At 37.1% G+C, this 27,939-nt stretch overlaps 1 protein-coding gene across 4 annotated transcripts in view; it reads left to right on the top strand.

Moving 5' to 3' along the window:
* The first annotated feature begins 1,029 nt into the window (after positions 1–1,029).
* The window catches only part of EPHA5 (EPH receptor A5), a 315,334-nt gene continuing 288,424 nt past the window's right edge, over positions 1,030–27,939 (top strand). For all 4 annotated transcript variants that reach the window (XR_014295238.1, XR_014295239.1, XM_082634798.1 and 1 more), the window contains exon 1: positions 1,030–1,956. Coding sequence is in view for 2 of the 4 variants with exons in the window: in XM_082634798.1 (XP_082490924.1) it covers positions 1,776–1,956 (181 nt within the window). In the remaining 2 variants the exon portion in view is untranslated. The remainder of the gene's footprint in view (positions 1,957–27,939) is intronic.

Raw genomic sequence — 27,939 nt, 5'->3', positions numbered from 1 at the left:
AGAAAATTAAATGAGATACCTTTCTTCTAAAATCACACTTTTTGGTAGTTGCTTTATCTGCAATTTTTTTGTTTTTGTTTTTTTAATGCCAGTATACTAAAACTTGCCCTTCAGATGTATCTCTTTGAAAAAATGAATGAGAAAATTGAGGAAAAAATAATAAAGTAAGGGAAGACATAATAGGGGTGAAACATGGAAAGTTAATTGTTTTAAACCGTTTTTCTTAATTATTTGTGTCTCTCAATGCAGCAGAACACGACATTAAAACGAATTTAATTAAAATATCCTGAAATTAATTTCACTGGAATTAATTTCATATATCTGCATATCATATCATTTCTAAAGTATAAAACGTTCCATCAATGAAATTAGTTAATTAAATCATCACATCTTAAAGTAACTGGAACACCACAATTCTCAATTGCCAAATTCTTTGACTTCCTGAAATCGCAATCATAGCTACCGTTTCTATATTTAGAAATTCTACCATTTACTTTGAAGAAAATGTTGACTAATTATTTCATTCCAGCCGCCAAAATATTGGAAGAATAGAAAGGGTCAGTAGCAGTGAGCAATAAGGGTATTTAAGAAACTAGCCACGGACGAGCACAGCCTACGAATGCTTGGCTATGTGACGGCAAGGTTGTTGATGCCACAGCCTGTGAGGGACAGCAGGCAATATGCCAAACAAGGGACCCGCTCCTCTAAGGGCTTGCTGCTCAACTAGGTCTGATTTCCCTTCAGCTTCCTGGGAGCCCGGGTCTTCGCAGGTGTCGTCAGGAGAATTCTTCGCCCTAATTATCCTCGGAGAAAGACGCGCCTTTCTCGGAGACCGCTAGGCAACACTCGCCACGGCAGCCTCCTGGTTACTTCCCTCCGTGGGTGTGTGACTTCGTCTAAGCCACTCACACTTACAGTAGATTCTCACTGGCGAGGCTGCGAGCAGCAGAGGGCGGGGGGGAGCCGGGAAGAGGAGGAGGGAGGAGGGTGGGAGGTGCAGAGCGGGCAGGCAGAGGAGACCGTGGAGCTCCAGACTCAGCAGGAGCGCGCCGTGGCGGTGCAGTTCCGAACTCGCCTGCCCAGCGGCGCACACACCGTCTCCTCCCCGAGCACCGGGAACCGCCGCAGCTCCCGGCCGCCGCCGCCGCTGCAGGGCTCCGCGCTCTTGCCCGCTAGCCGCCGCCAGTCCTTCCGTCGTCAGCGCTCAGCCCGCAGCTATTTCCTTCTGCCGGCCTCTTTGAACTCTGGGTCTTTTCCTCCGCTCCCCTCTCTCGTATTTTCCCCACCCTATATTTTCCCAACTCCTCTTCCTTTCTCCTTAGCCACCCTGCTTTTTTCTCCTCTTTTTATTGAGGATTTCTTCTTAAGATGCCTTGTCTTCCTTACCTTCGTCCATTTCAGCCCTGAAGACTGAAAAGGAGCCTTCATCTCTCCTCCAGTGGCATTTAAAAGACCCCCATCCTTAAAAGTCTAAAGAGGTAAAGAACAGGACGCGGGACCTTCTCGACACCCTTGAGTCCGGTCCCTAACTGCACTATCAACCGTAACTACCATTTCATTTAACCCCAGTGTAGAGGAGGGAGTAGGGAGCCGGGAGCAAACTTCAGACGTCTCAGAGGATCCCTGGTTCCTGCATTTGGACGAGCCGCGGGCCAGAAGGCGAAGGAGCCCACGGGGAAAGAGGAGGAAGCGCGAGCCTCTCTCGCCCCCTCCGCGAGGCGGGAGCCGTGGACTGAGCGGCGCGGGACAGCGGCGGCGGAGGCGGCGAAGAGAAGATGCGGGGCTCGGGGCCCCGGGGTGCGGGACGCCGGCGGCCCCCGGGCGGCGGCGACGACCACCCCAGCACCCCCGTGTCTCTGGCCGGCTGCTACTCCGCACCTCGCAGGGCCCCCCTCTGGACTTGCCTTCTCCTGTGCGCCGCGCTCCGGACCCTCCTGGCCAGCCCCAGCAACGAAGGTAGAGCGGTGGGGGTGGGGACCGCGGCGACCAGGGGCGGAGGGGCGAGGCGGGGCCTGGAAGCGCGGGTCCGGGCGCGCTGGACGCGGCTGCCGCGGATGAAATTGCACCCCTCCTCTCGAACTAACATTTGTTGTCCGCTTTCGCTAGCCTTTTCGCTCGTATCCCGCCGTCTCTGCTTGCATTGTTTGACATTAGCTGCGGAGTGCTGGACGCGGAACCTGCCTGTGGACACAGGCTGCTTGGGGGGGCTGGGAAGTTGGAAGCCAGGAGGAAAGAGGGCTCCGAGACCCGCGCCCGGAGGCTGGGTGCGGCTGGGTCTCACTTGAAGCGCCTGGGGAAGTGACATTTCGGGCTTGAAAGAGTGGGAACTGTTTGAAGAGCAGTGGCGGGGATCTCGGGAGCGGTGGGGCTTTTCGAAACCGTTGTTTGAGGCCGGGGATGGGAAACTGGAGGCAGTGGGGGTAGCTGGATGCTTTTATTTGGGGGAGACGGGAGTGCCTTCTGGGAGCTGTTATTTAGGGCATCACCCGCTGCTATTCTGGGGTGGGTGGTAAGAGCTTTTATTTCTCGAGGTAGGGGGTTGGCGAAGGAAGGAAGGCGCTCCACACTGTGCTGGTGTCGCTCACTTTGGGGGTCTCATAATCACACTGAGGCGAAATTGGAAGAAGGCGGGAAGGTGGGACGCCGCGGGAGGCGGAGGTTTCGGGGGGGAAGGGAGTGTCGCCTCCGGGAAGGCGCTACTGGCACCCACCGGGTCAGGTCTTCCCATGTTTCCGTGAAGGAAAAGCCCCGCTCCGGATCCTCGAGTCCCCACTCTCCTGCCCACCCTCAATCCTGCGCTCCGGACCCGGAAGACTGTCCCCACCTTGCACCGGGAGAGTAGGGCCGGCGCGGGAGCAGCACCTGCGCGGCGTTCGCGGCTCTCCGAGCTCTGCTCAGCCCCTCGGCCCGCCGCCCTCGGCCTCCGGGTCCGCTCTGCCGCGCTGGCTCCTCTTACACGCCGGGACCGAGCTTAAGGGCACAGCCCAATGCGGGGGAGGGGAGGGGGAGGGGGCGGGGGCGGGGCGGGCAGCATCTCATATCGGTCAGCTCCATTACGAACACATCGAAAACCCTACCCTCCTGGCTGCAAGGTTGGGGTTTCGGTTTGGGGCTCCGGATGCCTCGAATGAGGCACAGAACCTTAAAATTTTCCTTCCACTCGTGTGGCAGGGGATGCCGGACCGGAAAGATGAAGCAGCAGCGGCGGAGTCTTGTGTGTCCTCGTGACTTGCACGGGTTGTGTCTTGGCTGTAGGAGAAGCCGCTGTGCTGGTTTGGGAGTACTGCCAGCTCCCTAGAAACCGTGTGAAAAGCAGGGCAGATCGAGACTCCTTACCCCACCCCATGAATTTCTCTCTTTTACCCCTACATTTATCTTTAAAAATCTGATTTAAGGATTACATGTAGATCGATCTATCTCCCTATCTATTTACCTACCTAAAGTCTCCCATGCTTAACACAAGCAGTCTGCATTTTTTACCTTCCCGACAAAGTTGAGAAAGTGTTTTCTGAAGTCGTAGTCCTTTTATTGACATCTCATGTTAGATTCATTATGTTAGAAGTCCGGAGGATTATGACAGGGTTAGGAGTCCTTTCATTAACTGTCTTATTCCACCAAAAGGGGCATCCTGGTTTGGATTTAAAGAGTAATAGTATTAGTAATATAATTTATCCTTTCGTGTGTTCCTTTATGTTTCAGTTTTTTTTTTTTTTTTTCCCACGTGTGATGGGGCAATGGGCTTATGTAGAGGTGTAAGGGAGTAGTAGCTCTTGGTTAGAGAATGGAAGAAATGAAGTCTCAGGGAAGGTGGCGCTAAATGGAAACAAGGGTCGAGACTGTGCGGGGAGAAAGAGGCAAAAGGAGATGGAGGGAAGCAAGCAAATAGCATCGGTCTCCTATTGTAAGCGGAGTTGGAGTCTTGTGGAAGGTAGACTGGCTGATATTACAGACTTAACACCCACAGATTGTGTTGTCCTTACCCCAGCTAGTGGTACACACAGCAAAACTTGGGCTTCAGTGAGATGGGGATTGCCGAGGTCTAACCAACAATGAGCGGTACTTTACCAGCCAGTGTTCTGAAGACGCTAAAAGTAAAAGCGTGTCTGTTGTTTGGGGTACATTTTGTAACTTCATTATTTTACATAACTGGAAATAAAATTTACACACACACACACACACACACACACACACACTTCTTCTCATTCATCCTGTCTCTGCCCAACAGTTTACATCTTTCCATTAGTGTCATCCCAGACCTTTAACATTTATGTTCTTCTTCTTTTTGTTTCTCCATGATACTGCTCTTTTAAATCAAAGAACAAGAATATAAGGTATTTATAACAGAAGTCAGTTTGTTAATTTATGTAAAGATTCAGATTGGAGATTTTAAGTTTGTTTTTTATTGTTTTTGGAGGAACTTTGGAAGATCAGGGGCAGAAAGATTTTATGTATGCATTGACTCCATTAATAACTTGCTCTCCTATACTTTGCTTTCTGCAAGCTATAGATGCTTAGTAATTTCTCAGACTATAGTGTGTATATACATTATATATGTGTATGATATGAATGCTCCCATTATGTGAGAAAAAAATTTTCAAGGCAGATAGAAATAAATGTGAGTTTACATTTATAATTGGTATTCCAGTCATGTTTAAAATTTAAGTTTGGTAGACATAAATAAGCAGAATTGAACAGAAAAAGTCAAATATGTGTCTAGAATCTTGGACTGATATGAAATGAATTTTAGAATACATTGGATAATAGACAAAAAGAGGAAAATTTACTCTTTAGCCTGGATTCTAGGATAATGTAAATATATCTTTAGTTGTCTTATTACACACATTAGGCATAAATAACATGTGGAAGAAACCTTTGAACTGCAGTGTAATATACAAGACTTTTATTGTAAAATAATTCCAAGGCATCTATAAAGCAAAAAATTTGTCTAAGACTGATCAGGCAGGACAAATGTTAGCAAGTGTATCAACAAGTGAAAATTTTAATAGATTTAATAAGTAAAGGGAGCATGTCCACTGTTATGAATATTGGAGGTGGCCCTGAACTTATTCAGTAACTGCCACTTTTTGCTGTCTGGAGATGTATTTGTAAACAAGCATTATTTTACAAGTGCTTTTCGCAGTAGGGATTCTTGGCCAATTACTGCTGAACAGCTATGCATTGAAAATGATTCACCCGCAGTGAATCAAGCTTAATTCATTGAGCTACAGTCAGTAATGTCCCAGTAAAGTGCTTCTGACAGTTGTCAGCAGTTTGTATTTGAAAAGTCCAGTTTCTTGTCTCTGAATGTTTTGTATGTTGGAGAAAGTGGAATGGAGGGACTCTGAGAGAGAAAGAAACACCACATGAGGGGAAAAACTGGGGGGCTAAACTGTTTGAAAAACAATTATAAAATTGTAAATGTTTTCAGTGGAAAGAAAAAAAAGGAAGAAAGTTTGTTTTAGGGTCTTTCTTGGTTTATAATAGGACCAGGCCCATAAAACGATTGGACGACAGACATAATAGATTTGTAAAACCAAATGGCTTTGTTGTGTGGCCTTGTCATCTGGTTGTAATTCATTTCCTTTTAGATAAAGAGGCAGGACCCCACAGAAAAAGGACAGTAAAATTATTCCCTCACCAGGACGCTACTGAAGAAAAAGAGAGCCATTACCCCTGTTTGAATCATAGATTGATGGAACTAGGAAGCCACCATGAGTTTAGGCTTTTTGCTTTATAAACCATAAATGGGGAGCAGAGGGTTGGGTCTTAAAATTGTAAGCCTTTTTTTTTTTGAGGTAGACAAAGATCTTCTTGGGTGTCAGGGTGACATGTAAGAGGATTTCATTTCCTCATTTAGGGCAGGGAAGAGGTTGAACAATTTCTGCATTTCTAATGGATATTTCTCCTTTGATTGAAAATATTCTTATTATAATATTGTCACTTGTAAATATTATTAATTCTTTATGTAAGTTCACATAGGATATAATTGGTATGGGAAAAGATTCATTTTTTATGCTTAGAAATGTATCACTTGCCATTATTTTTATTATTAATACTCTGCTTTACAAAATGTGACCATTTAGAGTATTTCTACATGAAATATAAAAATGAGATGATATAGCTATTTACAGACAAAACAGCCCTAGTCTAGTTAATTAAATATTAGACTTTATTCAGTGTTACTACTGCTGAGAAAATGACTATGCTTTAGTTATTTTCACTACATTTTTTTTTTATTGACTTGACCACTTGAATCTCCTTCGTTTGGTGTGCTTTTTTATGTATTTGCTTGGGTGACCAATTTATTTCTCTTTCATTTGGAAGAAACCTTTTTACCTTTGACTGTAAAAATAGGGTATAATGTGCATGATTATGTTAACTACTATGTGTTGTTAATATCTTGAAGAAATAACTACTGTAAAAGTAATGATAATTCTTTATACTTTATTTTTTCAATTTAAATTAGCAGATATATTTCATTTTACTAATGAATAACATGAACTTAAGTCAGTAGAGGTATCTGATTGTTCAAAGATGTTTATGGCATTTTTAACAATCTTAAAATACCTTTACAATAGTTTTCATAAAACATCAAAGTTAACTGAAGTTTGAATATTCAGCCTTGCTTATGAATCACTAAAAATTGATTGCAGTATTTGTCCTTTTGTTTTCTTTCCAGAAACAGTGTCTTTTAACTATGAAATCAATATGAGAGCTAAAAATGTAAATTGTTACCTTAGAGACTCAATGATTCTTTCTGCTCTAATATCTCTGGTGAGTATGTATTTATCTATAGAGCAGAATAGTTCCTGCTGGCATGCTCTACTGGGTAAATACATATTTAGTTATTTTATCAAAATGTATATAATCAGTTGGTTATATAGTGATTTATTCAAAGGAGTTTTCCTAGTCTATTGTATACATAAACACACCTAATGGTATTTTTAATTGATATTAAAAATATATCATATGTTCTATCGCAGACTAAATGATACACTTACAATTCTATGAATGTATACAAAAGTCACTAAAAAATAAAATAAGTGCTAAAGGCTTTGTAAACACAGATTTAAATAGTTCACGATTTTTACAAAAAGTTTAATAATACATAACTTTGAAATAATAAACAAAATAGGTTATTCAGTAAGATATATTTGATATAGGAAATGAATAACTGGAGATTCTCTGATCTATTCATAACATTTTTCAAAGCATTATGTTATTATTATATTATATAGCAGTTAAAAAACTGGAAGATTTGATAGTTATTCACTGTGAAAATCTTGTCTGAATTATTGGTTCAATTGAAAATGTTTAAATCAAAATGTAAATGATCCGTTTTTAAGTATTTGGTTTTTAACTTCCAAAACAGCACGACTGCTTAAGGAGTCTCCCTTTATCATATATTTACTTTTCCTGTTTTAGTTTCTGCCTTTCTAGACATTTCTTTATTCAGAGTTAATGAAATAGATTTTAAAGTGTTTGAACAAGACAAAAATTTACTTTTGAACAAGAAAAAATGTTTAAGAATTTTAAATCCAAATTTTGGACAACAGCTAATTTTTTAGAATACATTTGGTAACATATCCAAGGTATTGTAATAAAGAACTTTCTACCAAAATACTAGGCTCACTGATGCAGTAAATTGTACTATGAAATAGCCATTTATAAATCAAATTACAAATAGGTAGTGGTACAGGTATTCTTGAGTATTAAAACTTGATTGGAATTTACATTTTTCTATTGACACTGTAGATTTCACATGTATAGGATTTATTCATTTTACTCATTCTAATCCCATAAAATAAGAGATGGCTGTAACTTAAAATTCATATTAAAATGACAATAGAAAACACTTAATTGAATGACTTAAAATGTAATTCTAATCAACAAATCTCATGAGAAATAGATTTGTAAATTACCTTTTAACTTATTTCATTACCATCTTAAAAATTTTTAGGCTATATAATGTTAGTGTAAAGCAAAAAATAAATAAATAAAATAAAAAAAACGCTGCAAGGTACATAATAATTTAAATTGTGTCTGGTGAACTGTGTGGGACTTTATGGTCTGGCTTTTTTTTTTTTTTTCTAAAAGTTCAAATTTGTCATCGAGTATCTCTAATGAGAATTCTAGGTGTTACAAAGTTATAAAATAAAACTGTAATTTAGTAGTTGCACCACTTGGAGCTTTTGAAAACTCTGTGGTTTAGCATGATGACTTTTATTATTACTAGCTGACATTTAATGTGGGTATAATTTTTAATGTTTTTTTTTAAATCTTTAGCAATTTAAAGAAACCATAAGGAGTCATTTCTACCATTTAAAGAATGCCGAAAAATCCTCTAAAAAAAAGTATGTGTTTTGTCCTTAGAATCTCATTGATAATGTATTCAGTTAAAGAAAACCTAGTAAGCTCTGTTCTTAAAGCATTATTTTAGCTCTTCCCCCCGCCCCCGTAGGTTCTACAGCCTTTAGTTTCTGATCAGTTTATGTAGTACTTTATTAGTATCATTTAAACTATTTCTTAAACTATTGGCGAATATACAAAACTTTGTTGATCAGAAGTTGATCCTAGGTCACGCATTCTTTCCTCTATATCTTCCAGTGATTCAGTGTTCATGGCTTTAATTGCTGTGCATTTATTAAGCAGAGTGCAGGAACTTGGCCTGAGGATTGTGTTTGTGCACTTGGACATGTTTTGGGTTGTGTGTTAAGGTTGTGGTGAAGCTGGGAGAAAGAGTGAGGAGGGGTGTCATGATGGTATCACTATGAACTTGATATTAATAAAAGCGCTTGGGTTTTATTTTTTATATTGTTAAAAAATACCATACCAGCACACACACACATTCTAATTTTATATTTGTTTTACTGACTCTGAAGATTTAAATCCCCGCCTAATGGAAAAAAATAACTCTTTAGTTCATTTTCTTTTATTTCTCTGTAAGTTGTACAGTTTTCTTGAGTCATGACAAATACTTGTGGCGTTAGATACCTCGCGGATTAAATAATTGGGATTAAAGTGTCTGTGATGAGTCTAATTCTGTTATAGTTGCTGGACTATTGCCCAGGCTATCTTCTCCATCCATCACACACGTCTTCGGTTCTAACTAATCTGGGCTCGTAACTCTGTTAAGTAAACGATCTGGTAAAAAAAACTAATAATAATAAAAATCAAAGAGCCAAAACTGGAGGGTTGAAATATTTTGCATATGCTTTGTGAGAAAATGTTCCTACTTGGAAACATGTTTCCGGCTCAGTATTGGACGATTTAGAGAAAATACAGTCTGTTCTTTTACTCAGAAATGGGAAGTGTCTTTTTTCTCTTATGATAATTTCACACTCTTATTTTTATCTGTCACATCTCATTTCCCCTTTACCCCTCCTTTTCTCTCTCTTTCCCTTCTTCCTTCTTCCCCCCTCCCCTATCAGATACTCCATTTATGCAAAGTCAAAACAAGATAAGAGGGTAAGAGCTCATCCATGCCTGTAAGAGCTCATCTATACATCCTGCCTCCAAGGAAGTACTGGAGCGATCAGACAATATAGTCTTCTGTTAAATAAATCATGGGACCCAGTCCTTAACGGTAAAGAGTAGATTGTAACAAACCAAGTTAAATATTTTTAAATTGATTCTTAAGTTAGAAGTACAAGAGTTTAAGGTATCGCTGTCAGTTTTGTGTCTCTTATAAGATAGCTCACTTATTTACTTTGCACTGGCTGTCCCTTCCAGTTCCAGGATGCTTGTTAATGACTTCTGTGGAAAGACAAACTCAGCAGGTAGGTCCGGCTGGCACCGGTTCAGCCCAGCAGTCCGCAGCAGGCACGCTCTCTCTGAGCCAAGTTGTAGCTTTCACGCAGAGTCCTGGCCTGTGTGCTGCTAGCTGGACAGGTGATTTGACTGCCCTGTTTTGTGGAAGATGACAGTGGTCTGTCTTCTCCCTACAGTCTAGGCAGTATAGTGATGGCTGTCATGAGTCTCCTAAAATGGGTACAACCAGCCTTCTGAGAAAAGTAGAAAATACTTGGGAACTGTTGTGTCTGAAGGATTTTAACCATATCTAGTTTCAAACCATCATATTTAATTTTTCTGGAAGTTGGGGGTAGGAGCAACGACAACAACAGAACCATTTAATCTTGGAGATTTGGAGCCACTGTTTTTTGATTCAAGCCTGCAAAAAGAAGCAGGGAAAGGATTTTTGGTATGGAATTACAGAAAAGTAAGAGAAAAGAAAAAAACAAATCCAAACTTCTGGCTTTGAAATTCAAAACGAAAGTAGTCTTGTTTTGTTTTGTGTTTTTGTTTTTTTGTATTTTGTGGAGTTTTTTTTGTTTGTTTGTTTCTGTTTTGTTTTGTTTTCTTTCCTTTTTTCTAATCTCCATCATTTACTACCTCTGAATTCTGTGGACACTCACTGTTATTTTTTTTTAGCCTCAGTTCATGTATCTGTAGCATGGTACTACTTCACATAATTGTTGTGGAGAACAATCAAAATGAGATAATTCTCTAATTGGTGAGCATATATAAGTTGTGGGAGTGTGGCTGGTTAGAGCTCTGCAAAGTCCATGTATGTTAATGCTTCTCTTGCCAGGTAAGGACTAGGATACAAGGAAGCATTGGGAGCGGCAGTTTTGTGGATTTAAGTTTACACTATGTGAGGAATCGTCCTTAAGGAAAGGAGTACAAAAATATTTTAGTTTTGCAAGTGTAGCAGAAATACGGACTTAGTGAACACTTTGCTGGTGCCTTAGTGGCATGGAAGTGACCCATGTCATTGAGGACCCTGTAGCTTAATTTTAATTAACTTTGCCATAACTGCCTCTCACTGGGTAGTGCAAAATGGGAGCATGTAAAGACCATGAAGTGAGCCCTGCTATGTATGAGTGATGTGTTCTTGAACCATTCACCTCAGATTCCACGTAGTTAAAATTAAGTGTTAACACACACTCATAGCATTGTTGTGCAAATAAAATAATATGCAGAGTATGTATGTTGCTTAGTAAAATTCCTAGAGCAAAACAGGTATCCAACAAATGTTAGTCCCTGGGGTTTCCCCACTACTAAATGTGGGATATTTGAGATAAGCTTTCAGAATCACAGGTTATTGTCTTCCTTGCATTGGATGATCAAAGGGAATCTGGGACAGGAAAATAATCTAACAAAAAGAATTGCATATGCAAATTTTCCATAGAGCAATCAAAGATAAAAATCAACCGCGTGATGTTGTCCTATTTTCTAGCTGGTTTCCTACTTATTTAATATTGAATACTGGGATTAAGAAATAAAGGAAAAATCATCAGTACAAGGATCATGGGTTGTAAATGTTGCCTTTTATCTCATTATGCCCCAAGGAGGGGTCAGAAGTTTCTTATTAGCCATAAAACATATCAAGAGATATTTCAAATGTTTTGGATATTTAGTACTGACATAGTAAGTCTTATATATATGTATTTAATATAATATATCATATATATATATTTTTTTTTTAAATGACCTTTATGGTGCTATGAAAGTGGATAATTGGGAGAATTAAATCCTTAGAAGTTTCCTGAAACATATGTCTGACACTATAGTTCGACACCTCTGTTTTGGTTTAAAGTATATGATTTTCTCATCTGCTCAGTTATATTTAGATTTTAAAATATTACTTGGAAATATAACTGAGCTTTTATATTTTTAGAAAGGTTTTAATACAATTCTGTGAAAGCTTATCTTTTTTATGTAGGTAACATAAACAGGTATAAGGAAGTTAGAATGTACTGTATTTAGATCTGTTTGTGAAATGTATGTGTGTATCTGCGTGCATGGGTGCACCCACCTGTATACAATAATTATAGCTAACATTCATTATTGATATACCACATGCCAAACATTAAGTGGTTTACATGTATACTGATTCATTTTCCTCAAAACAAGCTTAGGAAATATGTATTATTATTATTATTATTCCTATTTTACACATGAGGAAACTGAGGCAGAGAACAGTTAAATAACTTGCCCAAGGTTACCCATCCAAAAGTGATAGAAATCTGCATTCAAGCCCAGGCAGTCTGACTCCAGCACTGTTCTTTTCAACTCTTCTATACAAGGGGAGACTATTGACTAAAGTCCTTCAGATGTCCACAGTCACTCTTGCCCTCACCATCCAAATAATGGCTCATTCCACAGACAGTGGGAAATACGGTTAAAGTGCATACAAAAATTCATGTGGAGTCCTAAAGATATTTGTCTTCATGTTCACTCATACCTCTAATTTTTTTTTCCTTCTCACTAAATGCATGATCCGCTTCTTGTCATTGGGCTTTTACACACTGATTGAGCCCCATGTTGACATCTCCCCTCTTCAATGCCCACTAGCACAAGGAAAGATCTCTTCCTCCACATTATGTCTTTTTAATTTTAGGCCATGTATTTTTTAGTTTTTAAATTGTTTTCTGTTACTTTCATGTATAAGCAGCCCAGTTCTCAATCTCTAGCCCAGGCTACACACTAGACCTATCTGTGTATGCCTGTAATCCCATTCAGAAACTCTCCCGGCGAAGTGCTGTTTGTGGCTGATCACTACACCTTGCTCTGTTGGAAAGAGAGGGCAGTTTTGAGATAAAGATTTGCCTTAAACTCATGACATTATAATTTTTAGGCAACACTACTTTTTGTAACAAGTGAAGGTACGTTCAGTGGGTAGAGTGGAAAATGTATTCACCTTTAGTCTCCTATCCAAGGCAACTTCTTAGGTGATTTTTTTTTTCTCTTTATATACATGGCAATATTAAATATTTTATAATCACTTTTAGGTAGTTTATGTTATTAAAATGCTTTGTAGTTTACAAAATGTGCTAACCTACCTTATTCCACGAGAATCTCATAAAAACCTGTAGGGTAGATTAGACAAATCATTGCTATAAACAAAGGAACTGAAACAAGAAAATTTTGTCTAGTAAAAAATCAGAACTGGTCTCAAAGCCAAAGTCTCATGATTGCAGAATCAGCATTCCACTTTAGGAGGCGGTGAGGCAGAGTGGTAAGAGCACAGGCTCTGGGGTCTGGCTGAACCACTTAGAGTTGTGTGAACTTGAAAACCCTGAAAGCTAGAAAACCTCCTGTGTCTATGCATTCTTTGCTGTAAAATGGGAATATTCATACAGTTCGGGGTTGTAAAGATTAGGTTCATATCGATAAAGTGTTTTGTAAAAGTTCTGGTATACAGGAAGCATTATATAAGTGTTAAATAGTCCATGTGCTAAAAAAATAGTGTGGGTTGGCACTCTGACATTTAGCAGGGTCTAATTTTCGACATTAGTTAGTGAGTACTGTCTAATATTTATTGTATATGGAAAGACCGCAAGAAAAGCACTTGACTTCAGTTCAGTTCCTCAAGCAGGCCTTGTTTACTCCCTGGGTAAACCCTTCAATGGCTCTCCAGTGCCCTCAGGATAAAATCTAAATTCCTTGAGCCTGAGTACAAAGCATTCAGTGATTTGCTCCTGGCCCACCTCTCCTGTTGCTTCCCTCCATGTCTGCACTCCATGCTTCTGTGGGGGAGCCCTTCTCTCAACACAGTTGGGTTCTGGGTGCTCAATAGGAAACCCTCAGCTCCTTCCTGCACCTAGGTTACCTTGATCTTTATGCCTAGTTTTACAGGGTAAGAGCACTCTCCAATTTTCCCAGTATTCTGTGCCCATTCTTTTTCCGTGTGTAGCATATCACGCTGGGCTGGAATCAACTTTTCCCTTGTTTATATATTTCTGATATTTGATAAGAAAAAAAATCACCATAAAAAGTAAAGGTTAACAAGAGAAAACGGTCTTTCTGAACTGAGACATCCCTACTAAGAGTTATTTTGTATGATTTGCCAACTAAAGCAAGTTGATTCCAAGAAAACTGGCAGGTTTTCTGTTTTTGCATTTACCAAATGCATCAGTATGAAGAAAGCTTTGCCTGTCTGTAACCCCAATACCTGATACTCCATATGTATCAGTGAAGTATGTTATGTCCTGTAAATTTACTTTTAAGGAATAAATTATATTAAGTAACTTGTTTTGTTTCTGCTTGTAAACACCCAGTCTTACCACATTACTGGTTTTCGTGGTAGAGCCTATGTAACTTTTGTCCTAAATCCATAACCAATAGAGTTTAGAATCTCTGGTATTATAGAGTCTTTTCTATACGGAGATTTTGCCAACTAAAAGAGCGTATGATTTGCCCACCAAAACAAATTAATACCAAGAAATCTGGCAGTAAAATACTTTATTTTAGATTTACCAAAAGTATCAATGAGAGGAAAGTTCTACTGAAGTTTGCCAAACCATTAGGAAATAAATAGGATATATCCTGTGGTCATTATCTTTTTGTGATTTAATCAACTACTGTTTTCTCCCTCTTTCTTATGATAAGTTCTCAGAATTCATGACTTGAGCCACAATCAGCCAACATAAAATACTTTTTTCTGTTTTAAGCATGACTTAATTTTATCTCTAGAAAAACAATTAATATAAAACATCTGTTTCTTAATGGTTTAAATTTCTGGGGAGGGGATGGATTTACTCTTTCATTTGTTCTAGATTTCCTGGATAATTTAGACTGTCACTTACTTTATGAAGCACTTTAGATTTACAACTTGGTAGGAATTCTTAATAATGCAGGGAAAGGAGAAGGAAAATGGATATCATCAACCATGTGAACAGAATAACATTAAAAAAATAGATTTATAAAGAATAAAGTTTAAAATGTAATGATGAATAGCTTTTTAAGTATAGCTTGGTTAATGTCTGGTCAGTGTGTTTAAGTCTACCCAGTGTCTGGTTAGTATATTTAATTAACTATCCCTTTTGAACATATTTTTATTTACTCTAAAAATTCTAACAAATATATGAGAAGTGTCAGTGGGTTAATATTGTATTCTACTGAGCTAAGAATTCTTTGAACTGAATTTTTCTTCTAGATGGGAGGGATAATAGTGATAACTGCTCTGAAAACTATTACCACATAATCTCTAATTCTCACAATAACCCTGTGAGCTCGATATTATTTCAGTTTACTAGTGGGAGATGGGGCTGGGGAAAAATTAAGTAAATTGCACTGGGTTGCACAACAAATAAATTGATAGGATAGGAACCAGGTGTGTTTGATTCAGAAGCTCTTGGTTGCACCCACTATCTAGAGATTATATTTATTTAAATGTACTTAAGTATTATGATTTGTATTTTATTTACATATACAATTGTTCAAGGAAGGAATCATGTTTTGTTACAAAACCACGTTTTATAAGAAAATCAATTAATATAAGAATAATATAAGCAAAGTATATGGGGACATGGAAAATTTATATCAAGAAAATCTCACTATCATTAATGCTAAAGCAATTGAATAGAAAACTTAAGTATAAGCTTTGATTTACACAGTTCTCATTTCCTTGCAGAAAACCTGTCAGAACTTATTAGATGAAAATCAGTTTTGTATATTGTGAAAATTGGTAAGAATTATTATTCATGGCATTGTTCAAACACAAACAACACTGTGACCAGCTAATAGGTTCTTATGTAAGTCACTGTTGACAGCCAAGGACAAAATGTTAAAAATGGTTTTCAAATTTCTTTTTTTTTTTTAAAGTTTCAGGACCTCTAATTCCTCTCATCACTGTGGAAGCCCAACATATGAAGCGGATAACAACAGAGTTATTGGGTTTCCTGACTCTGTCTTTACCTCCTTGCTCCCTTCATCTGCTTGTGCCTCTGAGACATCTCTTTAGAACCACAGGGGCCATTATGGGCTCAGTGTGAAAACCACTGTGTTAAAATATTAAAGGAATGTTGTATAGAAGATCCGTGTGCTATGATCCTGACTTGTAGCTTTGTAACAATCTAGCTAAAAAATAAATTATAGTATCTAGTAAAGTTTACTTTGAACCAGTGGTTCCTAACCCAGAGGCACTCATCAGAGCCAACCTCAAAACATGGTTAAATATACCATGCCTGGAGCCTCCTATACTCACTGAGTCAAAATTCATTAAAGCAAGTCCTGTGTAAATCTGTAAGTTTAGAACCTGGGAATTTGTACTTTTAGAATATATATTCTAAAAGTACAAATACATATATATATATCTATATAAAAGAAACTATATAAGTGTTTTCTATTATTAATCTCAAGGAGAATATGAAAATGTGCTAAGGCTAAAGATAATGTATATTATTATCTATAATAAGGACATAAAAATGTTAGAGAATTGTAAAAACAAATGTCAAAATCCAACATTATTCTAACTAGGGTTTGATATGTAGTCAATGAGAGAGCCATTGATATCAGAACTGATACTCAAAGTGTATGCTTTGATTAATATTTCCCCTTTATATTCCTAAATAATATTATCTATTATCTTCATCTTGAATGTGTTCCCATATATCCCTGAGTGTCAAATGTTAATTCAGATAATTATACCCTAAGAGAGTCTGACTTGGGGGACACAGAAGGATTATTTCACAGGTAATGCAAATTCAAGCAAATGTCTACTCTTATAGCTAAGCAATTGGAAGGTTGAACAATCAGCAGGATACTTCCTATTTTATGCACTGATGCATCCCCAAGGCCTAGAACAATTCTTGGTACTTAAGTAGATGCTTAATAAACATTTGTTGAACGAATGAACCCTCATTCACTGCAAGTGTCCATGGAACTGTAATAGAAGTTAAAGCAGTGAGCTAGACTTTCTCCTTTTTATATACTATTTGTATTACATGTAATTTATTAGGTTGAAGATAATAGAAAAACTATCCAACAGTGACTTACAATGTAGAGGGTTTAAAAAAATGTTTGAGAAATAAGTTTCAGGGTAGATGTCTTGTGGTTTGGGTTCAGTGGCTTAATGATGTCCGGATAGGAATCACTGTGACTTTTTGGCCTTACTTTCAAGCCTATTGCCTCATGGTTGCAAGAAGACTGATGCATCTCCAAGCATCACATCCAGTTCAGAACAAGGAGAAGGGAAAGAGAAGAGCCAAGAATCATGTCAGCTGCACTATTCCCTCAGCTAGGACAGCAAAACTTTCCCAGAAGCTGACAAGATTTCAGACCTATGTAACAAGGGCCCCCAGTACATCGGAGGCTAAGATTATAGAAACATAATGATCATTATTTGGTAAGGTCAGTTATGAACCATTGTCTGGTGCTGGGCACATTGCCCCTCTAAATACAAGTGAGATTCTGATATGAAGGAAGGAGAAAGGTATGTTAGTAATTAATGGGCATAAAAAAGCATCAGATACAATATCACTGAAAAGAGAAAATGCTTTTATTTTATTTTATCTTGTTTTATTTTCTTTTTTCTTTTATTTTTTTCCTTTATACACATTGTAAAAGGAGAAATAGCCAACTAGTGGGGTTATATTTTGACCAAAAATATATTTTAGGTACCAGGTTAACTAGGCAAAAATGATTGCTACTAGATCATCAGTCTTATACCTTATAAAGATACATAATTTATTGTATTTCTTAAAAATTACTTTGCTGCTGTCATGAATCTTGCTAGCTATTTTTTTTATAAATACATTTGTTTTTTTAATAGTTTTTTTTTTTAGATGTTGGGGGTAGGAGTTTATTAATTAATTTATTTATTTTTGCTGTGTTGGATCTTCATTTCTGTGCGAGGACTTTCTCTAGTTGTGGCAAGCAGGGGCCACTCTTCATTGTGGTGTGCAGGTCTCTGACTATCGCGGCCTCTCTTGTTGCGGAGCACAGGCTCCAGACGCGCAGTCTCAGTAGTTGTGGCTCATGGGCCTGGTTGCTCCGTGGCATACGGGATCCTCCCAGAACAGGGCTCGAACCCATGTCCCCTGCATTAGCAGGCAGATTCTCAACCACTGCACCACCAGGGAAGCCCCTCTTGCTAGCTATTTTGGAATGGATAATTATAGCTGGGTACTAAAATGTTTATGTTCAGCCACCTAAAATTATTGGGCACAATATTTATTTATACTTCTGTCAGTATTGCTTTATATTTTGACTAGCTTTTGATGACAAATTGTTACCCAAGGATTTCTTGTAATATATATATATATATATATATATATTTCCATTTTAGATAACAAAACCATTCTGTAGGGTTTACATCAGAATTCAGTTTTAATTAAGCCACAAGACTGACCTGGGGTAATGACTGAAGTTGCTAGCAGAAATTTTGGTCACTTCTCAGTTCACAATAAGGGCTACTGGGCCACACAGTTGTTTGTGCTTTTTTGGAAATGCCATCACCTTAAAATACAGACTGTGAAATTGTGCAAGTTTCTGTCTGTTTTAGTGCATGTTCAGATCTAACCATCATTTTATACTACCCTGAAGGCTGGAAAGCTAATTATTATATAGGTTGTTTTGCAGTTTGGTATATTTCAATCAAACATTAGGGGTAATTAGGGACTGGGGTAAGGATTCATTCCAAATGAAGAATCAGCTTTGCATACATTTCCCATTTCTATTTTGATGTGCTTTTTGACATCTAAGGACAAAGTATATTTTGACAAACGTATACCCTGTTTTGCCCAAGTTAGCATGCTTATTAAAGCATAATGAATAATAAAATAAAATAAAATAAGAGTTACCCTTTTGCTTTCTGAGATCTTGTAACTTACTGTTGGAATTTTGATACTAAATTTTGATTTCTCCAGGAAAAACTAGTATCTGCTCTGTTTAGATTAATAGAGCTGAGTATTTCCATTTTATATAGAGTACTACTAGATCATTATGGGAGATGCTGGCTTCTCTAACATGTTATTCAAAATTCATTGATTTAGTAAAACTCCTTGATATGTAGAAATTAAGAGTTTCAAAGGAGGGAAACTTTGGATTCAGTAAGTCTGATATTGGGGCAAGTGTGATATAGAAGCAAGAGAAAGAGCTTTGGAGTTAGATAGACTTGGATTTAGATTCTGGTTTTGTGCTTATCAGCTCCATGACCTTAGACCATTGCTGTGTTTAGCTTTTCTCAACCTCAATTTCCTTATCTGTAAAGTGGGGAAAATAACATACCAAAGGATCATTGTTAGGATTAAGTGATATAACGTGTATTAACTACAGATACACATAATTTTATTAGTCTTGATCACTGATATTATAAATATGAGAATAGAGGCTCTCAAAGTAAAATCACTTCCACAAGCTCACACAGTAGCAAACCAGAACCATAGGACTGATGAATATTCTCTGTGCAGTGAACTATTCTCAAAATGAATTGTGAATATGCACATTTATTTCAAATGTTGAGGATTTGCACTGTTTTGCAAGGAAGAGCTTCATATACTATCTATATACATTGTAGAGTGGTGAACAAGAAATGAGTGAGCATATTCTGTAATATGACAATTTTCAAGCCCATTATGTCATCTAATTTTGACTTTTCTTTTTAGAATAAAAACAATATGTAAAACTAGAAAAGTTTGGTTACCACACCTGACAAGGTAGCCATGAAAACCATCTTTTTGCTCTTTTCATGCAGTGTGTCCTGTGAGGAGCAGACTGCTCATTAGTCATAATTTCACTCAGTAGACTTCAGAGTTACCTTGCCTAAACACTCTGTATAGACTAACCAGTGGATATAAATTCTCAACCCCTCTTTGCCATCTCCATAAGTTTACAATTTTAGAGTATATTAACAATTCAAAATATTTAGCATACATTTCTGATTGATTTTTGCTTCCTTCAGAGTTGTATGCTTCATAGTATGACTATGCTACTGCTTACTTTTCAAAGAGCGGTGGCTAAAAGTTCTTTGTTTATGATGATGAAAAATATTTTGTAACAAAATGAAAAAAAAGAGATGAAAAGAACAAAATGAGCAGAGGTGAATGTATTTTGAAACAAACAATTAAAGGCAGTGGTTATTGCTCATAGTCAACAATGAGAGTAATAAGATTGAAAGAGACAACAAAAATCATCTATCTTTGATATCACTTATCACTTCAAAGATAACTAATATGATGGTGTAAGTAACACAATTTGAAATGTTATTGGAATTCTTTAAGTCAAATATCTTTAAATGGGAAGTATCGAGACATGATAGAAGAAGAACAGACTTCTGGCATAAGAGAGACTAAAGTCTGCCTTCAAATTCTGCCACTTAGCAGTTGTATCTCTTAGGATGTCTTCCTCTGCAAATAGCAGATCACTTCCCACTGGATTAAGCAAAAAATTTGATTATTTCCCATATAACAGGAAGTCCTAAGAGAGGTAACTTTCAAATTTAGGTGGATTAGCAACTCTGTGATATAATTTTGAATCAGTTACTTCTCATCCCTTCACTCTGCCAACCCTAATCTATAAGCTTCGCTCTCCTGCTGATTCTCCTTATTTGCTCTAGATGGCTGCATTAGTTCCAGGAAATATACTCATACCCAGCAACTTTCAAGGCATCCAGGAGTTTCTTTTCTACTGTTTTCTTCATAAAAACTCCTTTCCTTTGCAGATCACCTTCACAGCTCATTGGACAGAACTGAAACAATAGTTAAGACCACATAATTGGAACTGAGATAAGTTCAGCATTGCTAAATTGTGGAAAAAGAAGGAGGGAAAAACCTGAATGAAACTGGAGAAGAAAATAGAGACCAATTTTTCTGGAAGAACTTATATTAAAAACAAGACACAACTACAAGGTTTGAAGTAGGGAGGTGACGCGACCACATTGGTGGCTTAGAAAGGTCTTTCTGGGTGCAGTGTGTTGTAGACATTTTCAGGGATCATGCCTCTCTACTGAGAAGCCAGTTAGGAGTTTTTCAAGTTAAAAATTATGGCACAGATTTGACTGGACTGGTTCTGCTGTGGAATGAAACAGAGAAGGCAGTTCAGAGAGTTATATACAGAATAGATTTAGAACTGGTGGGATTTGGTTACTGATTCAATGTAGGGGGTAAAGGTGAAGGAAGACAAAGGTGACTCACAGACTTCTGGATGGAACAACTAGTTCTATGACATTGCATACACTGAGATAGGGAACATAGGAGGAAGAATTTTTTTGTACAAGGAAGATACTTTGTTCACTTTGCTACAGGTTGAATTTGAAATGAGTGCAAGCCATGAATGTGTTAGTAAATAGCAGACAGTTTTATAAGTTGATTGGAATTTCAGGAGAGAGAGATGGACAAAATATATGGATTTGGAGGGTTATTAATATTTACATTACAACTGAAGACTTGGAAGTTCATGGGCTCCTCTACACGGGTTCTTCCATAGGGGGTATGTGCTAATATCACCTCTAAAACCAATCAACTAACAAACAAAAGTTAAATATCCTAGCCATTCTCCATCCTAAACAGTCTTATTCAGTATGGATGGACTGGTGCTAAGACACTTGTTCTTTCCAAAGATTCTTTTTTCTTATTCCTACTTTAAGTCCTAGTCAAGAATCGTTGGTATAGAGTGATAAGTGAAGACAGCCTACAAAAATAGAGTATTGATCAATGCCAAGGTTTGAAGGGTTGGTAGAGGAAGAGTAGCTTATAATGGAAACACATAGCCAGAGAGGTTAAAGAAAACCACAGAAATGCATTGTCACTGAAGATGAAAGATGAGAGTGTCCATGGGGGTCATGATCATATGCTACCAAAACATAAGGAAAATTAGGAACTCAGAGCTACATGATTATCACATTTTTTAGAACCAATCTTTTAAATTGGTAAGATTTTCCACAGGTAGTGTCTGACAGCCATGGTTCATGTACAAATAAAGTAGATTCATTCATGATTAGGGTCTACTTCTTGGTCTTTGGATGCCCTGGGGAGATAGGTTGCTGTAATCAAGGTATTTGATGATGTCTAGGCTCTTAAGTGTGGGACTTGGTTATGGGAAAAACCATAAGCAAGGCTTGTGGTCTGTCATGAAGGCTTCAGGTATTGCCTCATGTTCTTTTCCTTCATTGATTTCCCTGCTGGGGCTCTGAATGATACTTCAAACTGTCAGTGTTGTGTTGATCCTCTAGGTTTGCTGGGATCATTAAATGAAAGAATATATATAAATTACCTGGTAGAGTACCTGACACATAGTAAACACTGAATAAGTTTATTTCCTAATATTCTTCCTTTTTTTTCTAAAAAAAGGTTGTACAGTTATGTTGCTCAGAATTACAAAAGAAATGAATACTCTCCCATTCATTTTTGAAATACAGTTGGTTACAGATTCCTGCTTTCAAGCAAAGATGACAGAAATCTATGTAACACCCCTAAACCTAAAACATAATTCTTACCAAATTTACAAATTTAGTTTTCCAGTGGGAAACACATGTCTTCTTTCTCTGCACTCCTGTTGCCAACTGTTCTTTGTTCCCTGCAGCAGTTGTCTCATTATAAAATTTAGCCCAGAAGCAAGAAATCACATCTGTACTGAATGAGACTATGGAGAGAGGCTGAAGAGCTGTATATCTGGGGTTTAGTCCCACTGATTAGTTAAACGTGTGCTGTAATTGAATCCAGTAGCTTTTCTGGTATTGTTAAATGGAAATCAATAAGCAGGCAAACATCAAAACTTGACTGTATTCAATGGGACTTTGGTTCAATGCCTTTAGAGAGAGAGGATGCCATCTTATCTGCTACTAATCCAAAGTAGTCTCTCTTCACACTGTGGTGGAGGTCTGACTATCATTATAATTGTGTTTGTGTGTTAATGTGAAGATCATAGGAAAAACAGAAACAATGTAAAATTACAAATATGCCTTTTGGGTCTCCTTTACCTTCATGTCATCAAGGATCACACATTCTTTCAAGGCATTACCCACTGATGGTGGTGGGACCATGTGCCTTCAGCTGTCTTTTGACTCTTCAAAGTCTCAAAACACATTCATCCCAATGCATCATTTTCCTGGAAAATCCAATAACATTTTTTTGCCTAATATTAGCAAGATGTTAAGGAAGAAGCAATGGAGTCAGAGGGATACACAGCAAGTTACGAATATTTGAAAGTTATAACCATTAAAGAGCATATTTGAATAATTAACTCCAATTACCCTTTAATTTTCAGAATGTGTGAAGTTGAAGGCTTAGGAGATTTTTTGTGCATATTCCATTTTACTCATTTTGCCCTCCCTTTGTCCTTCTTGAATCCCAACAAAAAGAATGAGTTAGCAACTCAGGATTTTCTGAAAGTAAAAATTTTAAAAGCTTTTCTCTGTTTGTTCAAGAAAGCATTAAATTTATTAGTATGTAGTAATAAAATTAAGACATACTTAAGATTAGTTTGAATTAGTTTCTATTCTATTATTTGGTTAGGCAGTTAACTGATTTTTACTTATTAAAAAGTTCCTATATTTGTGAGTCATTGTTTTTCCTATGTTAACTTTAGGAATTTGCAATAGACTAAATACTCATTGACCTCTACAGAGTTATTTCTCCTGGAGAATCAGTCTTCTAAATTAATGATTAGATTACCAACCAATATGCCCATCTTCATTGTAATTGTAGAATGGCTGAGGGAAAATGACCTTGAAAGCTGTCTCTCAGTTTAATGGTGTGGCTTTATATTAAAATATAAATAATAGAATAAAAACATTTTCCGTAAAATTTCGGATATTTAATTAATGTCTTTCAGAGTAACTGTGGTATCAAACATTTCCTCTAATTATATTCATTAGTGGCTTCTCCCGGACAAGTTTTAATTAAGTTGTACAATGAAGATCAATACTCATTGTGTATTCATTGCAATTTACAACAAGCATATATACTGTTCAGAACAATTTAATTACTGTAATTGTAGCACAGAAGATACTTAGTGACTGTGCTGCATTACTGCCAAACCACCTTTTAATAAATTCAGTAATGAAATTAGAAAAGGAAATTCTGAAAATTCACATTTATATATACGCTATGTCTAAACCCGTTTTTATGTTAGTAGCTTAAGTAATGGGGGGAATGGAAGCATTGATAATATCAGTGGCATAAAGCTTTTTCATGCATACCATCATGAATGTTGAGAAATTATTAGAGCATAAATGCCTACACTTGTAATAATAGTTACATCGGTTACTAAAAATAATTTATGGGTGTTGGGTATTCAGAATACTCTGTTTTCTCTAAATAAGATGTCAAGTTTTGTTACTTTCATTTCCTTAAATAGGAGTAGTATTTTCATTCATAAGGAATGCTTACAAATGCGTTAACTTCTATTAATGATGATCATGCTACTGATGCATTGTGCAAGGAATTGTGAAGTAGAGATTTTCTAGAAGCATCATAGGTGCATACCAGGGTTTCTGAAATTTGGCACTGGTGAAATTTGAGCCACATAATTCTTTCCTGTAGGTTGGAAGAAGTTTTGCTGTTCACTGAAGGATGTTTAGTCAGTTGCATGCCTGGCTTCTTCCCATAAGATGCCAGTAGCAGATACTCCCCTACTTCCAGTTTTGACGATCAAAATGTCTCCAGACATTATGAAATGCCCATGTTGAGAACTACTGGTGTGTGTTGATTCAGCCACACCCTCCTGATCCATCTACTGGCCAAATGATTCATTCATAAGACAAACAGCTATTCAGCTGTTCTGAATGCAGGCTAGGTTCATAGGCATGAGTCAAACATAGTGTTCTTTTAGGGGAACAATACAATTCTATGTATTCCATGTTTTGGATATAAGAATTGGGTGTTAATAAAATATTCAGTAATACTACCTTACCCACATTTAGGAAGAGGAGAATCAGAGATGGTTTCCTGGGGAAGACAGTTTCTGAAATATGTTTTGAAGTACAAATGAAGAGTTAGCAGTTCACAAAGGGAGAAGGGTATTTGAGATAGCTAAAGCAGCATGTGCAAGACTTGGAGGTATAAGAAAGCTCTCTTACTCTTATCTGTACCTATCTGTATATCTTATTTTATGTAGATATAATTTTAGATAGTTATTTTTCCTGAGGCATCAAATCCCAATTTACTCTGCATTACATGAACAAAATTATAAAGTAGTAATCTGCAGGTAATTACCTAAAACACCTAATTTTTCTCTTTTTTCCCCTCAATTTCCAATTCAGTAATGGTATATGTAAATATCTGCTTTGCACTGTGAATGTTATGAAATTGTGTTCTAGGAGGAAAGCAATTTTAGGCAGTATGGAAAAGTGACATTCATGTATTTCCTATAAAACTCCTAATCTGTTTACCTGAAGAAAATCTTTTGAGAAGATCATCAAAAGAAAGATGATATACATTCCTATTGTAGTTATTTCCATGTGTTCAGTAATGTATTCCAATATGGAAAACTCCCAATAAATTACAAAAATAGTGAAGCAAGTATTTTCATTTACTTTCACACTTACACATTTTCTAAGCCAAGAAGAGTAAAAATAGTAATTTTAATTAAAGTTAATTCAAATGAGGGCAATTAAATTTTAGAAAGACATCTGGAATTCTGTTGATAATAATGAATATTTCAAGATGCACATATTATTAAGAAGTCTACAAGGAATGCTGTGCTTCTCATGGCAGGCTAGTTATGAATTCCTAGAATTCCTATGCACATCACTTTGCCACCACAGGATTAAGTTCAATTTGACTGTCATCGTAGCAGAAGGCCTTTAGTTTGCTCATTTGCTCTACTTTACTAGACCACACAGATATGCCGCTGCTCAATATCAAAGGTGAGTAAAATGAATCATAAAGATGAATAAACAGAAGGATTTAGGTTCTGCACTCCCCTGATATTTAGTCATGTCTAGACACAGACCTAGTGACCCAGAAAAACTAAAATGAAGACAAGGACATTTAAGTTTAATGTAGCCTTATTCCCATAGAAAACAGAAGAGCCAACAGTAGCGTAAAAAGAAAAGAGTATGGATTTCGTGAAAAATTAAATTTAGTGGACTGACTCGAGGATTTGCAAGGATAGTGGGTAGTGAAATAGTTTTGGTCTGTTTGTTTTTGGATTTTGCTGTTTTAAAAAATAGTTTTTGAGTTAGGTCAACTTCCTTTAAAAAATAATAATTCCACATATCATTTATTGTTTTATTCCCTAAAGCCAGCATGCTGTATGTAGGCTAAAGTTGATACAAACATTCTATAGGCATGCATTTTTATAGTTAAAGAGCTCAGAACTTAATGAGGAAAATAGACAAGTTTATGGGTAGGTTACAGTATTGAGTATATATCTGTGTTTTCTAAGATTTTAAAGTTTTTGATTTATTTTCATATTAATAGTTTTAATATAGACTGTTACCTTAGTGTGTACATATGTATGTTTGCATATATGATATGAAATAAAATGATGGATAATAAGGGTTAAATGCATATAATTTCCGTAGCATGCCAAAAATTTATATTTCAGTTGTGATCCTGATTTCCTTGATCACAATAATTTCAGAGTACGTTCTCTTGTAGAAGTTTTACACATTTCTCAGCCTATCTAATGTTAAACCTTTAGTACCCTAGGCTTACACTTGCAGATCCAACCATCTTTTTAGAATTGCGGGCATTTCAAGATACTGACTCTTGAATGTAGTTTGAGAAAGCTTCAGTACCTCTGATGAGGGTTAACCCAGTCGTTTCCCTTTTGGGTCCAAATACCATGCTCATTCAAAGTGGTTCAGCTGCACGGCACGCCAGGTAGATCCATTTGGTTTAGGCATAATATATTTGAAAGATAATGGTCTATGGTCTAGGTCTAAAGCATTTTGACTACATAGCACCTTTTTTTTTTATAACGTCTTTATTGGAGTATAACTGCTTTACAATGGTGTGTTAGTTTTTGCTTTATAACAGAGTGAATCAGCTCTACGTATACATATATCCCCATATTCCCTACCTCTTGCATCTCCCTCTCACGCTCCCTATCCCACCCCGCTAGGTGGAGAGAAAGCACTGAGCTGATCTCCCTGTGCTATGTGACTGCTTCCCACTAGCTATTGATTTTACATTTAGTAGTGTATATACGTCCATGTCACTCTCTCACTTTGTCCCAGCTTACCTTCCCCCTCCCCGTGTCCTCAAGTCCATTATCTACACCTGTGTCTTTATTCCTGTTCTGCCCCTAGGTTCTTCATAACTTTTTTTTTTTTTTTTTAGATTCCATATATATGTGTTGGAATTGAGTATTTGTTTTTCTCTTTCTGACTTACTTCACTCTGTATGACAGACTCTAGGTCCGTGCACCTCACTACAAATAACTCAATTTCATTTCTTTTTATGGCTGAGTAATATTCCATTGTATATATGTGCCACATCTTCTTTATCCATTCATCTGTCAATGGACACTTAGGTTGCTTCCATGTCCTGGCTATTGTAAATAGAGCTGCAATGAACATTGTGATATATGACTCTTTTTGAGTTATGGTTTTCTCAGAGTATATGCCCAATAGTGGGATTGCTGTGTCATATAGTAGTTCTGTTTTTAGTTTTTAAGGAAACTCCATACTGTTCTCCATAGTGGCTATATCAATTTACACTCCCACCAAGAGTGCAATAGGGTTCCCTTTTCTCCACACCCTCTCCAGCATTTATAATTTGTAGATTTTTTGATGATGGCAATGTGATAGGTGTTAGCTCTTCTCTAAATGTTTGATAGAATTCGCCTGTGAATCCATCTGGTCCTGGGCTTTTTTGTTGGAAGATTTCTAATCACAGTTTCCATTTCAGTACTTGTGATTGGTCTGTTTATATTTTCTATTTCTTCCTGGTTCAGTCTCGGAAGGTGTGCTTTTCTAAGAATTTGTCCACTTCTTCCAGGTTTTCCACTTTATTGGCATATAGTTGATTATAGTAATGTCTTATGATCCTTTTTATTTCTGCAGTGTCAGTTGTTACTTCTTTTTCATTTCTAATTTTGTGGATTTGAGTCTTCTCCTTTTTTTTCTGGATGAGTCTGTATAATGGTTTATCAATTTTGTCTATCTTCTCAAAGAACCAGCTTTTAGCTTTATTGATCTTTGCTATTGTTTCCTCCATTTCTTTTTCATTTTTTTCTGATCTATTCTTTAAGATTTCTTTCCTTCTG

This window comes from Mesoplodon mirus (genome assembly GCF_964341445.2).
Source record: "Mesoplodon mirus genome assembly, chromosome: 2".
Classification (NCBI taxonomy): domain Eukaryota; kingdom Metazoa; phylum Chordata; class Mammalia; order Artiodactyla; family Ziphiidae; genus Mesoplodon; species Mesoplodon mirus.
The sequence above is the reverse complement of the archived record's forward strand: the minus strand, read 5'-3'. Positions and strand labels throughout refer to the sequence as shown.